Consider the following 19423-nt stretch of genomic DNA (forward strand, 5'->3'; position numbering starts at 1 on the left):
CCAAATTACATCATCATATCAAGGATATTCATTTCTGGATAGTGGGCTGAGGTGGAGACCTGTTTTCGATCTTCATATTGAGTCTATGATCCCAAACCTTCCACATGACCTGACATTCACTCCCACCTCTTCACTATTTCGATTTAAAGATGCTGTAGACTTGGCTCATGAGAAGTAATAAGTATCTTTTGTGCTATACTTTACACAAACATCTTGAATAACGCCTACATAGAACAAATATATTCCCACATAATAAATCAGTGGGATCATTTTCACATTAATATTCAGGGATTATACGAAAAAATATAGCAACCAATATGAGATTCATGATATGAAAAAGGATAAAGGACATTTATACATTTTCCAATTTGAGATAAAGAACGCTTGGAAAAGGTGAGTTGGGATTGAATGTGTGACAGCACAGTGTGACCTTCCACTTCCAGTTAGCTCTTCAGATGTGATTTCAGTCTACAAACATGCACTACATAATGCATGACGAGCGGCTGGTAATAGGCCGTGTGTCGTGTGTGACAGGGCTGTATGAGTCACATTATTCACTCTTGGCCGTCTTGTGGGATTGGGAGTGAGTTTCATCTAACGGACCAAATCAGCTTCATTAGCCTCCCATTAAACGGACGGACGAGATAAGGAGAAGAATCAGTTCATATTGTGCGTTTGACGGTTGCAGATCTGTGCACGGAGAGAAAACCGCCTCCTTTCTGCTCTGAATCACGCTCATTGAGAAAGACGCAGATTGACGAACGCTGCTCTGACTTAAAATGACCCAATGAAAGACCAATCACAGCCTTGATTCCTGAAATCTGCCCAGCGACAGAATGGGGGTGTGAAGTTTACAAAGATGCTACAAGGTCGTAACTGGAGGATGTACAACCTCTGATTTATGTGAATATAGATATTCTTGAGGCTTTATAATATCCTTCACAACAATTACACTTCTCAATTTTGGGTTCAGGTGCAAATAACTATTTCCATTTAATAACCCATTTCAGTGTGTTAAGTGTTTATGTATTTTTATCTTATCTCTTGATCTCACGTCTGTCTCCTCCCAGCATTTTCATTTACTCACATAGTAGAACACAACAGGAGAAAACAGAGACACACGAATCAGGATCAACTTTCAACACAGCAGTGAAATGTCTTCTCATTTTACAAAATGTTGTTCTACAAATGATTGATTTACAGTTAATAACCTTGTAATAGAGGCCTTAAATGCTTGTGCTTTTGCCCGATAGGGTTTTAAACCTTTAATTTTCTTTGTCCATTTGTTGGAAACACTTTCACAGTCTCTTTCCCTCTCTCTCTCTCTCTCTCGCTTCTGTTTCCTCTCCAACACACAATATTCAGCCTGAAGAGCAGAATCATCAGATTTCTCTATACAATATTGGGGTAAATGCAACTCCTGTGTCATCATATCTTATAATACGATTTCTTATATCAAATTTTTTAGTTTTCACTTGGGATATCAACACCAAAACAAAAAAAACTACCAGATGGTTAGACTTCAAACTGCAGCTTCTCTGTTTAAAAGTCCCTGCACAATGTTTATCTAAGACCATGCCAACCATGATCTCACATCCCTCTCACAGCATTGTCACTCTCACTCTCGTTTTCTTTGCGCCTGTCAGAGAACATTTCTCATTCTGGTCTGTTTAAGTTGTTGGGTGACCACCTCACGTAAGTACCCGCAGTGCTGGCGTGCATGGGATATTTAAGCAGACATTTTAAGTATTTTTTAAATGTTATTCTCCATATTTTTATCCAGAATTTGGATAAAAACTGTTTTCAGCAGTATCACTTCAACCCAACAGCGACGTGTCCCTCTGAGTTTTTTGTTGTTCTTTATCCACATTTGACCCCTGCACCAAAATTATTTTATTCTTCGACATTCAACTCATGAAAGTAGCAGACAAATGCATTATTCATTTAGTTTGGGTTGTTGTTTTTTAAATCAAATTCACAATGTACATTTGCTCATTTAACCTTATTATCACCTACTTGTCTAATCACAAGCAAACTGCACAAATACCTCCTCTGCTGCACGACCTCGATCAGTTAATAAATATTTCAGTCTCTTCGCTTTTCACCCTTTGCGAAAAAAAAAGAACTTGTCGGTACATCGGAGACGTGCGTTGTTTGGTCAAAATGTTCAGCTCTCTGTGTGTGCGTCTGGGTTCATATCTGCCTTAGCGAGTTCCCACTGTCACACAAATCACCAGGATGTGAAGTTCACAGCTCTGTGACAGGAAGCTGTCGGCGCAGCCTCACTCTCTATCTGATGTCTCGTCTTTGAGTCGCAGCTCTCTGAACGCTCTGATCTGCGCAAGGTTTGAAGCTGAAGTTCTGACTCTGTGTCCACGTCTCGATGCAGAGAAGAGAGTCCGGCTGATTTATCGGTTGGCAGATAAAAAGGAACCAGAAAAGACATTTCTCTTAGTTACCTCTTTTCACCCCTGTCTGTTCGTTGGTTGGTTGGTTTATTTGTTTGTCAGCAAGATTACACAAAAACTACAGATCTGATTACCATAAGACATGGTGGAAGGGTGCGATATGCGCAACTTACACATTTGTTTTTCTTTCTTTAACATTACAATATAGTGTTTTTTTTCAAAGTTTCTATTGATTTAGAAGATTTCATGGATGTTGATGAAAATCAGGGCATAATTAAGATTAATTGATATCCATGAGTTTGTGTAATTAGGTGCAGCTTGATTTAATTTAGGGGATTGTTGGGCCTTGTCGGAGATATACGCTCTACTGATGCTACTCCAGTTTAATCGTACTTTATTTAGCATCTGATTATTATGGTTAGCAATAGGGAAATAGTGTAATTTTAGTATATAGACCATGGTAAGGGAGTGGCGAGAGTTAGGGAGAGACTAAAATGAAGGTTATTTACAGGACATGGTTGTTGAACTGTGGCCTTCAACATTAAAAGGCTAACACGATGTCCGTCCATCACCCTGAACTTTCAGCACACCACCTCCTGTGTCTGCACTGGACTAAATTTATTTCAATTTGAACATACTTCCTGGATATCCTGGTCTGTCGAATGAATACAACTCATCAATCATTGAAAAGAATTTGGATGTGATCATGATAGACTTTTTTCTGTGCGTATGATTATACATATCTTTACATTAAAAAATCTATCCACACATACCTGTAAGCATCAGTTTCCTCCATAATTTTACTTTATGAAGCGCAACCATTTAACTCATTTCACTTCAACTGAGTGATTTCTTTGTTTGTGTGATTATAAGAAAGATTACACCAACACATCTGAATAGATTACCATTAAACTTAATTAAAGTTTTGGTGAAAGGATGTGTTATTTGTTTGTCCTATTTATTATTGCGTTTTTTGGGACAGATATTTGAGTGTGCAGATCCAAATGAAAAATATCTGAAACTAGGGAATTTAAGTATGGTTTCAAAAGGGGACAGCTGGGCCTTGGCAGAGGTATTTGCTCTACTGTCACATTCTGATTCATTTGTAAAAGGTTTTCATGAAGTCTTTCTGAAGACATTACACAAGTGATTCAAGGACCACAATACAATATCTGAACATTAAGGCAATCGGGACCAAAGAGCTGTATAAAGTCATATTCAAAGTCATAGTTAAGATACATTTATTTATCCCACACACATGCACAGACATGCACAGGCACACTCATGCAAGGGGAAATTTAACCATCTGGTGCCAGACACACAGAGCAGTGGGCAGCCGTGTACGGCGCCCGGGGAGCAGATGTTAGGGGAGTAAGGTGCCTTGCTCAGGGGCACTAGACAGGGTAGGGAGAATCCTCTTGGATTTTTGGACAGATCAATCCAGGTTTGACTTTTTGTTGTTTCTCCGTGGAGTCGAACCAGAGACGAACCAGAGACCTTTTCTGCCCATAGTCCAAGTTTCTGCCACTAGTCAACCTCTCCCTTTAAATCCGTTTAAACCATGAACAGGGGCTATAAAAGAGATAAGCCTCTTTGGTTTGTGGAAATGAAATGCTGGTAGCTGGAGCAGATAAACATCATTCTGCTAAAAGGGACAAACTTCAGAGTGGACAGCGGCAGCGGGAGGTTGAGCGAGCATCCGATCAAGCAAGAGCTTGACTCACAGTTTGATCTCTATGAATCAATATTAAGCATCATGGGCAAGTTGGTAAACATGAGTGTGCAGTGTGCTGATGATGTCAGGGCACAGGATTTATCGATCAATGATCCTCAAGGTTTTCAGTTACTGTCTATTCGAGTTTAGAGCCACCAACACCAGCTCTGTAGAGAGAGAGAGAGACGCGTAAGGACTCGGTAATGGAGGCGAACCGGACAAGTGATACCTCCTTGGCACACTTTAACTCCCCTCCATTTGCACTCAGGCTCAGCCACACAGTCCGCACTCATGCCCATGCACAGACACTGTAGGTCTGGAGGGATAAGAGCGCAGGGAGGTGGGGGTGCTGCAAGAGTGCGTCCCAATAAGACAAGGTCACCTTAAGTGGATTGGGGATGAGGAGGGAAAAGCAATTCCCTCCGGAGGAAAACAGGGAGCAATTCATGAAAAAGTAATTAAGCAGGATGCACATCAGTGGATGCCACTGGCGGAGAAGACAAGGAGAGAAATGAAAAAGCCCTGAGGACGAGGGGAATGTTTGTACACAACATATGGGAGATGCTAGAGATTGCTAAATGTGTTTGTTTAACCTCGCACAATTTAGAGATGTGATTGGTTGGTTTCGTGAAATGCTGCAAAAAAATTAGTCTTCGTTCTTTTCTATATCATATTTGGTGAATCAAAGTCATTTTTAAGCCAAAAAAATGAAACGTTTTTAAATTCAGCCGCTTTTCCCACTTGTTGTCATTGTTATTCATTGAGCACTTGTGTTTTATTTGATAGACACTAATAATAATAATAATAATAATAACAACATCAAGTTAGATTTGTATAGTGTCGTTTAAGGTAACAAATAAACCAAGAACACAAAATATCAGCAGACGATGAAGCTAGACTACATAGCTAACAGGTGGGTTTTATGCCTTGTCTACACTACGGCAGATTTGTTTTTCTCCTTTTGAATGTGAAAACTTTGTTCTACAAAATATCTCCATCCAGATGAGAACACAAAAACAATTACATTCCCTTAAACAGGCATGGACCAGTAGGTGGTGATCCGCAAAATACCAGCGAAGAATGCTGTGGTCCAAGTAATATTTGGCGAGACAGAAATGTCGGTGATGTGGTGCGGTGCATTCTTGGAATTAGACCCATTAGTGCCAACCAAATCTAGAGAAAGTGGCATGTGGCCCCCATTGTGTGTTGTTGTTGCTGAGGGCATGCGGCAAAGTAATCTGTGACGTAATTCTTTCCCAAACTCGGTTTTACATAGAAACCAGAGTTTTTGAATATCTGCACTTGAAAAGGCTTTGGTATAAATCCCAGTTTAAGTTAGTTTAAACACAAGTTATTCAAAATATCTGTAGGAGGAGGGCTTTTTTTTGAAGGATGCAGGAGCAGAAGCCAGTGAAGTTGCAATAGAGTGGAGGGTGATGTGCTGCCTGGGCCCAGTGGTTTTGAATCCTACGAACACATACATTTAATTTGAGGCTGTTTACATGAAGTTCAGCAAGTCATTTTAAAATAAAGATCACATGACCAATATACTCCCTATACAACCATTATGATAAAAGGTTTTTGTTCAGTTTTATAACTTTCAACAACTTGGTTATGAGACATTTACTGTGACCACCAACCTGACCTCCTATAGACTAATCTCCCGCCCACGTCAGTGAACAATCTGCACAAGACGTCAGTGGGTTCACAGCAAGCACGAGCCAACACATCAGCCTTGGCAGAAAACCGGCATTGATCTTCTTTAACGTTCCATCTTCTGACAGTCACACATAAGTCTCTGCACGATGTCTGCTTGAAAGAATGTTTTGAATAAGTGATATATTTGGGCGATTTGACAGAGAAAGTGTTGGTTATTGATGGATTTTAGAACATAAATGATCAATAGATGCAGCAAAGCACACTCTTCCCCAACTGAAGAACAGTCTCATAACAAACTACTATTTGCTCCTGTTTGAGTGTCATTATATTGAAGAATATAAATATAAGTACAGTTCACAGTTGTCCTGGAAATTCCTGTAAAACGAAAGCTAAGGTTAAAGAGCTGTTTCAAAAGATTTGAGTTTGTTAAGAACGAACCAGCGGAGCGGCATCTGAGTGCCAGAGATAGGAAAGAGAAGTCAGGCGGTATTGTTGTTTTGGGTTTTGGTATAATAAAAGGATTTGTTGTTGCAAAGAAAAAAAAAACTGTAATAACAGCAGCCCGATCCTGTACAAGACCAAACTCTGTCTAACACTTAGGGGCTTCAGGAGGCAGATATTGATCTCTCAACTCTTTCAGCTTCTCGTTCAGGTTTAGGAATTTTATTCTGCTCAGACATCTACTGTGGCAGCTGTTTGGCTTCCATCAAAATGAACCCGCTCGGGTCCGGGGCTTTTAAACGCCCCCTTCGCTGAAAACAATCCATCACTTCGAATAGAGACGGACAGACGGGGGCCAGTGAGCACAACCATTCTCTCCCAGCTCTCACTGATATCCAACATAAATCCGTCTCTCGTAGCCTTGGCGGTGGCCTCACACAGTCACTTTACTGCGAGAGCCACACACTCGAGCGGTGGTTGATTGTGCGTCTCCGTGGATTCACACAAAGCTCGACAGTGTTGTGTCGTATCACGGATGCATGAATATTAATGACAACATTACTTGAAGCTTTGTTTAGCAGCTTGTTAGTCTGTGACGTACATTCGCATCTGTACCGTTTGTACTGTTCCTTTCAATACAACGCTCTTACACAAACAATGCCATGTTACACACAGACACACACAGTTGAGTTTGAGGTCGCAGCCGTTTGTACACAGACGTGGTTTTTCTTAGAAAACAGTGGATTTACAGGGAGTGGATGTGAATGTAAATGTGTTTATCTGAGGCGCACGCTGTGTTACAGCAAATAAAAGCAGCCTGATCACGACGCGGTGAAAAGAAATAGTCTTCAATGCACACTAATATGAAACCATCCAAATACAATCTAACCCCTACATAGATTGTCCTGACCTGTTAACATGTGCTGTAGAAATAATCGAATATTTATATTTAATAAATAGTCATAACCTTGTTTCTTCATATTTAATGTTTTACACATCAAAACACAAAATGGAAATAAAGGAAAAAAGAGAGAGAATAATGAAGGGCCGGAAGGAGAGAAGTGAGGAAAAGAGGGATGAGGAGTGAACAGAAGGAAGGATGGAAACCATTGAATGGTGATAAGAAAAAATTTACAATTAGGATTGAACGGAATAAAATTGGTTTCAAGAACCAAAAATAAGGATGTACAAGTAATAGAATAGAGAAGGATAGAGGACGAAGGCAGGTAGGGAAAGGAAGAGAAAATGGAAAAAAAAACATGGGGAAGGAAGAACGCAAGGAAAAATGTAGGAAGGGTCTAAATTATATATAAAGTTATTGGTGATAACATTTACCTGATAAATGTATCGTGAGTGAACACTTCAATTTCTGAGGCATGAAGGAGGTAGAGAAAAAAGGAAAGCAGTAGGGGAACAAGAGATACAAGGGAGGACAGGAAAGAGATTATGCTGGATTTTATGAGTTTGAAGAGACTAGTGCAGTGAATATTCTAAACCTGCCCGTTTGTAATGGGCTGTTCTGTTGTCCTGTGTTAATGCTCCAGAGCTTATTCAGAGTTATTCCTCATCATTAGTGAGTCCTCCTTAAACAGTTCTACAATATACTGTTATTTTGGTTTATTGTTTGTGTGCTGGACGTTGTGTGCAGAGCTTTTTATAAACGTTCTATGGTTCAAAGTAAAGTAAGGAATCCTTGTGCTCATCCCACTTGGTTTTTCTACAATGAAGCCATTGTGAAACTAAGATCAACTGGGTTCCAGTCTATCTATATTTAATGTTTTTCATTAGATAAAACTAAATTTATTACTGTATACATGTGTGGTGTGCATATATAAGTTTGAATGATTGACTGATATTTTGTCATACACTGCATTTCTGCTATTTCAGAGGTCTGTTAAGCCATCAACACAAATGTCGGACCCAAGATCGCAACTTTTCAAAATAAAAGCTCTGTAATTCAGCTGGACATAAAGCATTGCAGTTACACAACAAATGTTGCTTAGTAGAAGATATGCTAAAGCGGAAGTGATTCAAAGAAAGTGGCTGCCATGAGAGAGATCAGCACCCGATGATTATCAAAATCATTTACTGGGCTAGATATTATTGCCATTATTTCTCCTCCTCCACTCCGTTCATCTATAAACAGAATGATGAGCCCAGAGTCAGATGACCTGTCACATGACACATTCACTGTAGATATGATCTGCTGTCTGCAGAAATAAGAGGGGCGATGTTTGCACAGCAGCGCTGGAGCGAGGGTGGGACGCAGTGAGCAGTGACATGCTGCACATCTGTCAGTCTGCTTCCTCCTGACAGGAGGTGAGTGTGTGAGCGTATGTGTGTGTGTGTGTGTGTGTGTGTGTGTGTGTGTGTGTGAACACGAATCCTGCTGACAGCCAGCTGTTAAACTCAGACATGTACGATGGAGCCTGACAGGACCTCCGCTTTGAAGTGACAGCTAACGCCATCAGGCCGCTAAAGCCTGTCACCTAATAGGTGCAGAAGGAGGGCGACAGGTACAGTTGGGGGGGGGAGTCGCTGCCTCTGACAACATCTTAAATATGAGTCTTTGTCGAAAGGATTCAACGTACAGATCACGAGAGATGATGTCTTCAAGCCTCCTGTTAAATATTTACTTTAATGTGAAATGTGCGTTTATTTACGACATTTCATTTCATAGCTTTCTTCAGTGAGTGACACTAACGTAGCCTAAGGGTTGTAAAGTGTCACCAAGAATTAATGTATGTCATTTCTTTAAAGCAGGTGACATTAAATGTCTAGAAAATGGTAAAACAATGTCAGTAAGTGGAACCACACTGTTAAATGATATTAATTTAACCAGATTTTAAATGAGAAGTCTATATGTATTTGACCTGCGGCTCGAAAAATGAGCGATTCCTTAATTTCCTTATTACTTCTGCCAAAGAGGTTATGTTTTCTTCCGAATCTGTTCGTTTGTCAGTTGGCAGCATTACATAAAAACTACTGGAAGGATTACCACTTGGTGGAAGGAGGCTGTTTGGGTCGGGGAAAAACCCACAACATGTGGCTGTCGATCGAGATCAGGCTGCAGATCCAAGAAATTCTTTTAACATTTTTGCAATAGGGCGTTTTTCAACTTTTTCTTTGATTTCTCAGAGAATAATTCATGATCTTGATGAAAATGTATGTTAAGATGACCGACATCTATAAACGTGTAACATTTCACTGAATTTATAATTACCATTGAGCCTTGGAAAAGATATGTGCTCTTCTGAGTGCAATTCTAGTATAAAATCATGTCATGGCTAAAGCTGCAATGGAGATGGCACAAGTACGGTGACTGGTCAGGTGTTGCTTTTTCTACTGAACATTTTCACCAACACCGTATTTTATATGATCCAGAGTTTCCATTACAAAACTTGTGTTTAAGTGAAGTGAATTGTCTTGATTGTCTCCTGGTGGCCGGCTGCAGAAAAGTGAAAATACATGTCAAATAAATGTTTTTCAAAGATAGTTTGTCATTTCGGTTATCTCTTATCACACTGATGTTTGTTCAAGTCATCAAATTTCTTAACAGTTTTCTTTTAAAGGGGATGGATCATTAATCTTTTATACGTCTATACTTGTAAGATTGTCTTGTCTTCCAGTGACAGTCTCCCACTGTTGCTGTCGTTGGTGTTAGATGAGATAGGGGCACAAAGAACTATCGTCAAGATTCAATAATGTCCAGAAACGAAACCAAGCTTTGAGACTTTTGAGTCAGCCTGACAGGTTGATAGAGAGGAAGGAAGGAATACATAAAAAAAGGGAAAAGGAGAAAAAAGTATGTTCAAGTTATAGATGTAGAAAGGACTGAAAGAACACAAAGAGAAATAAAGAGATGTAAGGAAATCTGAGATAGAGTTTGAAGGGAAAGAAGGTAGCAAGGAAATGTAGTAAGGAAAGGCAAGAAGCAAGAGGAAGGGTATCTTCAAAATCTTGGACGTAAAGATAATCAACTTAGTAAAATACACCTCGTGCCAAAACAGTTTCCTAAAGGGAAACATATTTTTTGCTCCGGGCACTTTTTCTGTCACTTGAAGCAGAACCTGATGTGAATCCAAAAAAACTACAGCAAGCAAGAAAAAAAAGTGCTCGTCTTATCCCAGATGGGGCACTGCTTAGACAAGCTTGAGCATGAGCTCACCAACAAGACAGACCTTTGTGAACTTATAGCACAGAGCGTGGGAACTTACAACAGGCTTCCATCGATCGCTTTAGCAGGCTGGAAAAACTCCCAGAAACTAACACGTTATAATTTAATTTTTAAACCCGGGGGAAAGTCGAAACAAGTCAAAAATACTCTTTGAATTTTTCTTTCTTCAGTCACAGGTAGAGGTTACAGTTGTTTTGTAGTCTAGCAAGGCCTGCATGGAAATGAATATTCTCTAAATACAATTGATGCCTCTGCTATAATCTTCCAGTTAAACTTTCATTCATCCAATACAATAAGACGTATTAAGACATATCAGTGTAATAGTTTTGGAAAATTATCTCTTGTACTTGGCAGTATTGGGATGTATCAAAGTACATTTACCCACTTACTCTTATTACGTACATTTTTGTAATTGATTTATTTTCAAATACTTTTCACTCTTACCCCACTACATTTACAATAATAAATATCTACTTTCTACTCCACTTTTATTTTTCAATGCTCACATTGTATTTATATATGGGATTGATAACGAGAGGGGAATTGGTTCATATATCCAATCGGGATGGGGAGATAACATTAGACCGCGCCTAGTTTAGATTTTGCTCCAGTACATTTCATCAAATTATTTATATTTCCCCTCCACCACTGGTGTATGGAGACGGGTTGGAAGAAATGGCCAGAAATTATATAATTATATATAATATCCGTAATTATCATTACGTTATTATTCATTGTGAAAAATAAATCCAATACATGATGTCATCAACATTTCATATCCCCTGCTCATTTTCTGGTTGAGTATATGTGGACACAATTAGGGATTCAAAAGAATCAGGATTCAGAGTGGACTGAAAAACTGGATCAAGATTTGATGAAACCTGTTTAAACCTCAGCCATGCTGGAGACCTCGACAACAAATAGAAGCACTGGGGAGTCAGCATGAGCAGCTCCGTCACCGCAGCGGAACAGAAAGCCAAACATCGTCAACTTGGGAGCTGTCACCATCTAACGCAAACTGTGACGGATCTCTGCAAGCTGCAGCGCAAACCCACAAGAACTGATTATACAAATACAATTATACCAGATTGTCGCTCTCAATCAGGGGCAGACGCTATGAAGTTGAAAGTCTGAAACTTACTACTTACCCTTGCAACCCCCTAAAATGTGTTTATCAGTTTCCCAGACTCATACTGTTAATCATCATGACAGCCCTGTTGTATATCCGACGCCCTCGCCTCCACAGAAGTCACCTAAATAAAACTTAACTGCTGGCCGCCTGCATTCATTCAAACCTGCTGTCGGGCAAGCACCAGTGGAAATACAAAACCACCTATTGTAAGAAATAAATAAAATATTATGACTCTGGCGACCTGCTACCAATGACGTGCTGTGCTGTGATTACAGGCCAAGGGCACTCAACTGGTCTGTGTGTGTGTGTAGTGTGGGGGAGTTTTCTTATCAGGTGCGAGCAGAAAGCAGGTTGTGTTGCTTTTCTCTCCAGCAGAAAAGCGGAACACTTGAATAACATGAAGAACGTACCGTAGGACATGGGGATGTCCAGATCGCCCTGCCAGGACATCTGCGATTCGTCGATGGAGTGCTGCGCTGTAAAAAACAACAACAACAAGCCTTTTGTTTACAGCTCATTCTCACTCCACGACCGCTTCTGATTTATTAGATCCCAATGGAAATCAACGGCTGTGCCCGGCTGTATTCACACTGGCTGCTTATCAAGTGCAGAAGTGTGACTTTGTCATTGGAAGTGTGGATTTAACCATAGATAACAAATGTGTGCGTGGACTTTGCAAGATGTCACTTCAAGCCATGATGTGTCATAATGTCCAACTTTCACTGAGCTGAAACAAAAGTCACATTCTTTGATTATTAGACCGCACAATAATTTGGCAGAAAGAGGATGACAGCATGACTCAGAAGCTCTGAGAGTAAACGTGTTATCATTCTTAAGTTGGTTTTCATGGCACTGTGAAGTACAAATAATGAAGATAGGCATTTACCTTTTAAGTGGCCACGTCCAAGTGTCACAAACCCAGAGGAGATGAAGTTGTGCATGTCTTGGCCTCCGCTGCGAAGGTTCTCTTTCCCATAGTGGCCTGGTAAGACAAAAGCAAAATGGCAGAGAATTTAAGCAAAATATTCAAAAGCTATAATTTCACGAGTCAAGCATGAGTTAAACATTTGCAGAAGATTAGTATGGGTAACACCCAATATCCATCCAAACTTATCAGCGCGTAGGTAGCAGAACAAATATGTTATTGTTTCAAATGTTTTGATTCAGCTGCCGCTCTATTTCACATCACTAACATAATACAAACAATAGTAGGATAAGGATAACATTTGCATAAACCTATAGGGGCGCTACATTATTTGAAGAGTCGATTATGGTTTTCTGTGAAGTAGTAATGAGGATATTTTGATATGGTAAAACAGAACGAGGAAAAACTCTTCCAAAATCAGTGGCCATTCACACTTTTTCCTCTTTACCATAGCTTCTTTCATCTTGGATTCTAAATGTGCTCAGTGATCCATAAAAGATCTTCAATGAGAGGACAGTTTGTGGTCAGCATCAGACATAAGTGTCAGTGATTTAAACTGTCTTTGTTTGAAAATGTAAATCCACCAACAACACAAATTGAAACTGATTTAACTGCAAAACTCCACCATTTTAGAAGCTGGGGTGTGACTGTGCTTTAATACCGAGAAGTATCTTTACTCCATTCCCCAGTCAGTTCTGCCATTTTGTAAAAAAGAGCAGCCACATACGACAAGAATACTAAACAGAGCTAAAATGGTATGAAGACTAAAGTGACTCTCAGGTGGGATCATCACCTCATCGATATATTGCTTAAGGATGCCAGAGATGCAATCCGCAGGCTTCAGCCCCTGTTTATCAAACATTTCTCTTTCTTCACAGTAAAGGAAAAGTTTAAATTAATTAGATACTGAAATTGCGGTGCTTTTAGCCCACCAAGGGGAAAGATAATTGGCTTTGTTACACTTGATTTCAGAATCGATTTAACCCCCTTATAAGTCTTTGGGGAGTTACGTGTAAGAATGCAATGCAGTACACCTCAGGTATACACACTTTTGGATTTCCACTGCGTTATAGGATCACGGTGTAATGCAATTTGTACCACATCACTGGTAACGCACCTCCGAACCTCTGCTATAATTGAGAGTACAGCGTGAACACGAGGAGCAAGACAAGGTCCCTGACAACATTCAATTGTCCTGCCAATCACAGACAATTCTTCAAAGAAATTAAAGAACACAGTGTTGATGAACTGAGGAAAAAAAAGATCCCGAAACTGTGGAGCTGCTTCATCAGATCACATCTCCTCCTTTCACTCGACGTTAACCGGCAAACAGTTAAATGCCTCTGTCTCCAAGGAACCACTTCAAAGTCAATAACATCACTCAGACCTTTGGGCCTCGAGAAGCAGCGATCGAAGAGCATTTCAAATCATCATAATTAGAAGAAACACGTGGGACCACTGGGCCTTGTCTTCATCACAACAAGGTTTGGCACTAAAGCCTAAGCTCCATGGCTTCTTTCATATTATCAAACCCTGAGGACGACTATAACCCGATTACTGATGCACCCTGACCACTGTCGATCATTTGGGACCATCGAAGAAATCAAGAAATACCCAAAAGAAAAGATGTGATTGTTTAAACAGCACAGTGTTGTGTCCATGTGGATGATACAGTGTAGTATCAGTGTGGTGTCTCCCAGAATGAAATGCTGATGATTCATAACCTCTGCATTGCTCCAAGGACAACACTTTGGAGCTGAAATCAGAAGATGCTGACTGTGATATAAATTGCTCCCATGTGCCAGTGCCGACCTAAAGCCCCTTATCTAGAGAAACGTTCATCAAAATCACCTTATCTACACTTGCAATGAAAAATAATCTAACCCTCCTTTAAACGAATAACCGCTTTTCATCTAACGTTCAGGAATGAATAGAAAACTGTTTTGTTTCAGAGATAGAAACTCAAACATCATCCTTCAGGAAAACTTTACCTCAACCACATCACATGGCTTTAGTACTGCCATACCAACCTGTAGCCAATCAGGTTACAGCTTCAGCGTACCCTCAGGATCGGCTTGCAACGATGATTAAAAGGACAAAACACCTTAATGACACTACAACTGAATATTATTATTTTCATTACAACCAATCTGAAGGAGCTTCAATATGATGGTCACGCAACTGTTCCTGCCCCCCCTTCTTTTCCATTTTGCTCTGCTTGCCACAACCAGTCGAGGGAGATGGCCACCCATACTGAGTCTGGTTCTGCCAGAGGTTTCGTGCTATATATGCTATGATTTGGCAGTTAAAATGGAATTGAATGTGTCCCTTACCTTTTATTTGTTCCTTTTTATTTTTATTGCACTTCGCAACCTTATTTAGATAAGTGCTATAAAAGTTATCATTTAATCTCCAGAGAGGATAGTTGTTTAAAACTGTACAAGACCTCTATTCGTTTATGTGTATGTACATTTGATCTGTGGCAGTTTTCTATTTAAGATGCTTATTAATTCCAATGAATGGAAGTCCTAAATAAATCGTTAAATAGTACGGTGTCACTCTCTGTACCATAAATATGAACAAAAAGAGCTTCGGGGGAAGTAGAGAAGCTGGCTTGGTCTAAACAGAACACAAAATTGACCTGCCAGCACCTCTAAGGGTTTGTTTATGGTTTCCCAGAACTAGTTCTGACGTGCTGTCGCATCAGGTTGGAAATCAAATGTGTTTATAGTTGTACTGAACGTGCCACTGGAAGGTGGAGTAAAAACCTGGTTGTGACAGAGGATGGGTGGGGAGGTGGGCGGGTCGCAGGGAGAGCATTTATAATGTTGCACTTGTACGTTCGCATTGAAAGTGCCACAAAGCTTAATGTGTTGAGAGCTGGGGAGAGAGGAAAAATATCTGTCACCTGTCTCACTCTCACAAACCGGAGTAATCATGGCACGAAGTGCTGGAAAATGACAGAAATGGTCGAGTCCAGACATCCCCTGTTGGGCGTCAGAAAGGTGAGGGGTAGATGGGTTTCTAAAACTATGCATCCATCCATCATGTTGGTCAGAAGTACAGATGGGTAATTCAAGTTTATTTAACCACTACACGATTTGGGTTGATTTGCCCCAAAAAAACAAGGCACCATCAGTACAGACTCCAACACACTCACCATGTCTGTGTGTTTTTGTCCAGTCCAGCCTCTGACTTAGAACTGCTTCTTTTAAATACTCTCCTTCTGTCTCTGTTTTCCTCGTCTTTGAGGGTAAATGAATCTGACTAACAGAGCCCAGAATATTGGACAAACATTTGCTCATTACTTTGACTATATCTGAACTGTTTTACAGGGGTTGTGTGTGGGATTTTTTCTTGGACGGGAGCAGCAATTTTCTCATCTGGTTGTCTGGCAACTACACATGATTGGCAAGGAGCCGAGAGTCGACTGGTGCAAACATCCAGGAAACAGTCCCACACATCTGAGTAGAGGAAACACATGAGATTCAACATGTTGTTAACATTGGACAGAGCCACGCTTGTTGTTTCCTCTTGTTTCTAGTCTTTATGTTCCAATAAGCTAACAGGCTACTTGGCTGTAGCATCATACCAACAATACAGATATAGAAGGCTCATAACTCTCACAAGGGAAGGAAATAAAGATCTACCCATCCATCACCTGAGGAATGATCCTGAACAACCATGATCTCCCATAAATTCTATAAGACTGGTTGGTGTGATGGCAAAAGATTGCTTTCTCAAATAAATACACGTCTATCTGTTCAAAATGTTTCTAATTGCTGCTGTACAAGTAGACCGAAATATCCACACTCATCTCCATAACATGACGTCATCCTCTAAAAACGTCATTCCAAAATGTTTCTCATATCCAGTTGCTGTCAGTGTCCTAAAGAGATAATTGCTCTATCTGTCTCCAAAGTGTGGAGGACATTAGTCACCTACTTCCACAGCAGCAGAGAAACCAAATTTAGAGCACAAAATGAGAGAACAGAACAGAGCTCTGGGATATTGAAGAGATAATGCTCACTCTATAGGACAGTTCTGGAGGAGCAATCCACACCACAAGACGCACACTATCAGAGCTTCATCTGAGTATGATATATTTTTGGGGAACAGCAAAGTGGGATGAGTTCACATCACACACTGCTGCGACAAAACCAATCATTGCTGCACATTGTGTTTTTTTTTCTCCATCTTTGCATTTTTTATACAGAGAAATGATCAACAGGTTAGACAAGGTATCGTTCATATTCTTTGATGCTCAGTGTCCCAGAAATCTATCCAAATCTATCTCTCTCCCCTTCATCCATTAACCTTATATATAAGGTATATAAGATATATATATATTCAATTTTATTTCAGTTAAAGTACAATTTGTACTGTTATATAGTAAAATAGCTTTTAACATTAGTTTTCTGAATTTGCAAATAAAAATAGCATACAGCTTTGACCTTTATCCAGTCCAAGTGACCTGCCACATAAACAGCAAGGTTATCTTCATATATAGTAAACTCCTACATTCAAATGAAAAACTGAGTGAAATTTTTCCTTTGTTTCAACCTCAACCTAACTTAAACATGAATTGTATAATTATTTTAACCTTATAAACGAAGTTTGAACCTTCTGAAGAAGCAAAAACATTACAAAATGTTCAAAAAGTCCTCAGGTTCATTGTGACTGACGAACATAACTTGCAGATTAATACTACACAGCTAATACTGAAAATAACCTTCAAATCTATAGTTATAGAAGCTCAACAACAGCTTAAGACATGTGAAATTCAGGATTTGTCATATTGTTGTTCAACTTTATCCATTCTACACATTTTTTTAAATCTTCATACATTTGTCATTAAATCTGAGTCATGTCTTCCCATTGGACCCTCCCCTTTCAATGTGTCGTGCTACTGTTCACACATCAGACAATAGCGGGCTAATATGACACAGGCTGGACAATTACGACATCTTTTCTGTGGGTGTTTCACATTATGAGCAAAACGCTGCTGCGTGGCTTTGAGATTCAGACACAAGGATTAAAACTTATTCCACGTTGAGTCTCACAAAAAGGTACCGTGGGGTAAAATCGACTTTAAAAAGTTGAGCACACAGCAATTCACAGCACTTCAGCAAAACTGTTCTAAATCATTTGTCAGGAGGGAATCTTCGTCTATGTATTAAACCATTTTTATGCGCTAAGTGAACTGCAGAGCTTCATAAAAGGTTTTCATTTGAGTGGTTTTGAGAGACGGATTTTAAAACATGCTGCAATTTATTTGGTTTTGCTGCTGTGCGGTCTTTGCCTTTGTGATCCTGCAGCTTTTTCAAGAGATAAGATGTTGGACCGTTGGGCCATTAAGGTATAATTCTCTTTCTTGTGTTTTCTGTGGATGAAGTGCAAGCCCCTTCAGGTTTCGGGCCAGATTAATACACCAGTGGAGATCAGGTTGTGCTGGTACGTCAAGCCCATATTTCTGCAGCGAGTAATTAAATTTTTTTCTGTAAACTGTTCACATTCCATAGATGCTATATAAAGTAATTGTATTCTAGGCCCGTCTTTAATAACAAGTAATAATGCAAGTGCTGCGGATCATACACTCAGCTCATGATGTTTGTGGTGCATGCAGAATCATCAAACAAATTGAGGGAAATTTAATTACAGCAGGCTTATAGCTCCAGGGGGCCTGGAACAACAAGTTGGGTAGTTGATAATTCAGTCTTAGTGGCACTAAAATCTCGCACAGTTCGTTTAGCCTTTTTTTGTTTCATCTTTTCTGAATTCTGCTTCGGCTTATTGAAAACCAACCTTTGATTATCACATATTATCTGCGTTCCTGTATTTGTTTGGAAACATCTTGAACCCTATAAATACTGCATATGTTTGCATGTATGTAAAAACTGTTCAACTTTACTGCTTTAAACTTGGACTGTGTATTCATAGTGCTCCTGGGAAATGCGTTTTCAAATTTGGTGCAATTTGGACACATGTGTTCAACATTTATAAAATGATTTCATGAAAAACAGTTACTATAAAATTTTGACTGCAGACAAACCAGGTGTCTGGACACAGAAGCCAGCATACAAACAAGAAAAACTGACAGGATATTTAAGAACTGTTTGAGGAGGACTCACTAATGCAAGGAATAATTCTGAAGAAGCTTGGGAGCATTTCTCTGTTCTAATCTAAACCATTACAAAGGTTTAGAACACTGCACTAGTTGTGTTAAAAATAAAGGAAAAGGACCGGATTGTTACCTTCAAGAGACATTTGGTGATTCGGTAAAATCACCTAACTGCGTCCTAAAGTATTACAGCTAACATAAGGCGAGGAGAACATAATTGAAGACCATCTGGATTAGTGACCATGTCGTAATCGACTTTTCTTAGGCTTTCATAACACAGGCAAAAGTAGTTTCTCCTAAACCTACACCAGTAAATTCAATTCATTCTGCTGTAGAGACGTGAGAAAAGCAGCTCACATCCTGCAGTTCGGTCTATATCAGCTGTCCTCTGACACTTTCCCTCCATGATGGGTGCTGGTGCTTCTGAAGAGGAGGGTGGAGGCAGGGTGACACGAGAGTGAAACATAACACTGTTGAATCTGGGACACCATACTAGGGCACTTAGCAAACGAGCTGATCCCTGGAGCAGGAATCTGGAGGCCGACGGGATAAAAGTAGGAGGCACAGCGTTTGCACGACAAAATTATCTCCGGACAAAAAACTTGCGTCTCTCGCAGAACATGATAATTTGCATCTAAATTTTGAGCCAGTGCTGAGTAGGCTTGTGTAAAAACAACGTGTGGAAGAGCAGGACTCATCTAGGCTTTTGCATTTAATTTGCTATATATTTTCTTACACGTTTCTTCCTATGGAAGCTTAAGACTCGCAGCCCATCTATCTGCTTCAGAGGATGTCAATCACAGGATGACGATGAGAGAGCATTGAGAGTCTCTCCGTACGAATTCT

The 19423-nt window shown here is 39.9% G+C and overlaps 1 protein-coding gene across 6 annotated transcripts in view; it reads right to left on the reverse strand.

Annotated features, from left to right (window-relative positions):
• Positions 1-19423, reverse strand: part of LOC133023762 (protein shisa-6) — a 69495-nt gene that overhangs the window by 44162 nt on the left and 5910 nt on the right. For 4 of the 6 annotated variants that reach the window (XM_061090825.1, XM_061090823.1, XM_061090827.1 and 1 more), the window contains exons 3-4: positions 12418-12513; positions 11942-12007 (exon numbers count right to left, since the gene is read on the reverse strand). The exons of 1 other annotated variant lie outside the window; for it this stretch is intronic. In XM_061090825.1, the coding sequence (XP_060946808.1) occupies positions 11942-12007; positions 12418-12513 (162 nt within the window). The remainder of the gene's footprint in view (positions 1-11941; positions 12008-12417; positions 12514-19423) is intronic. One more of the 6 variants, XM_061090828.1, reaches the window with a different exon arrangement.

This window comes from Limanda limanda, chromosome 17 (genome assembly GCF_963576545.1).
Source record: "Limanda limanda chromosome 17, fLimLim1.1, whole genome shotgun sequence".
NCBI lineage: Eukaryota > Metazoa > Chordata > Actinopteri > Pleuronectiformes > Pleuronectidae > Limanda > Limanda limanda.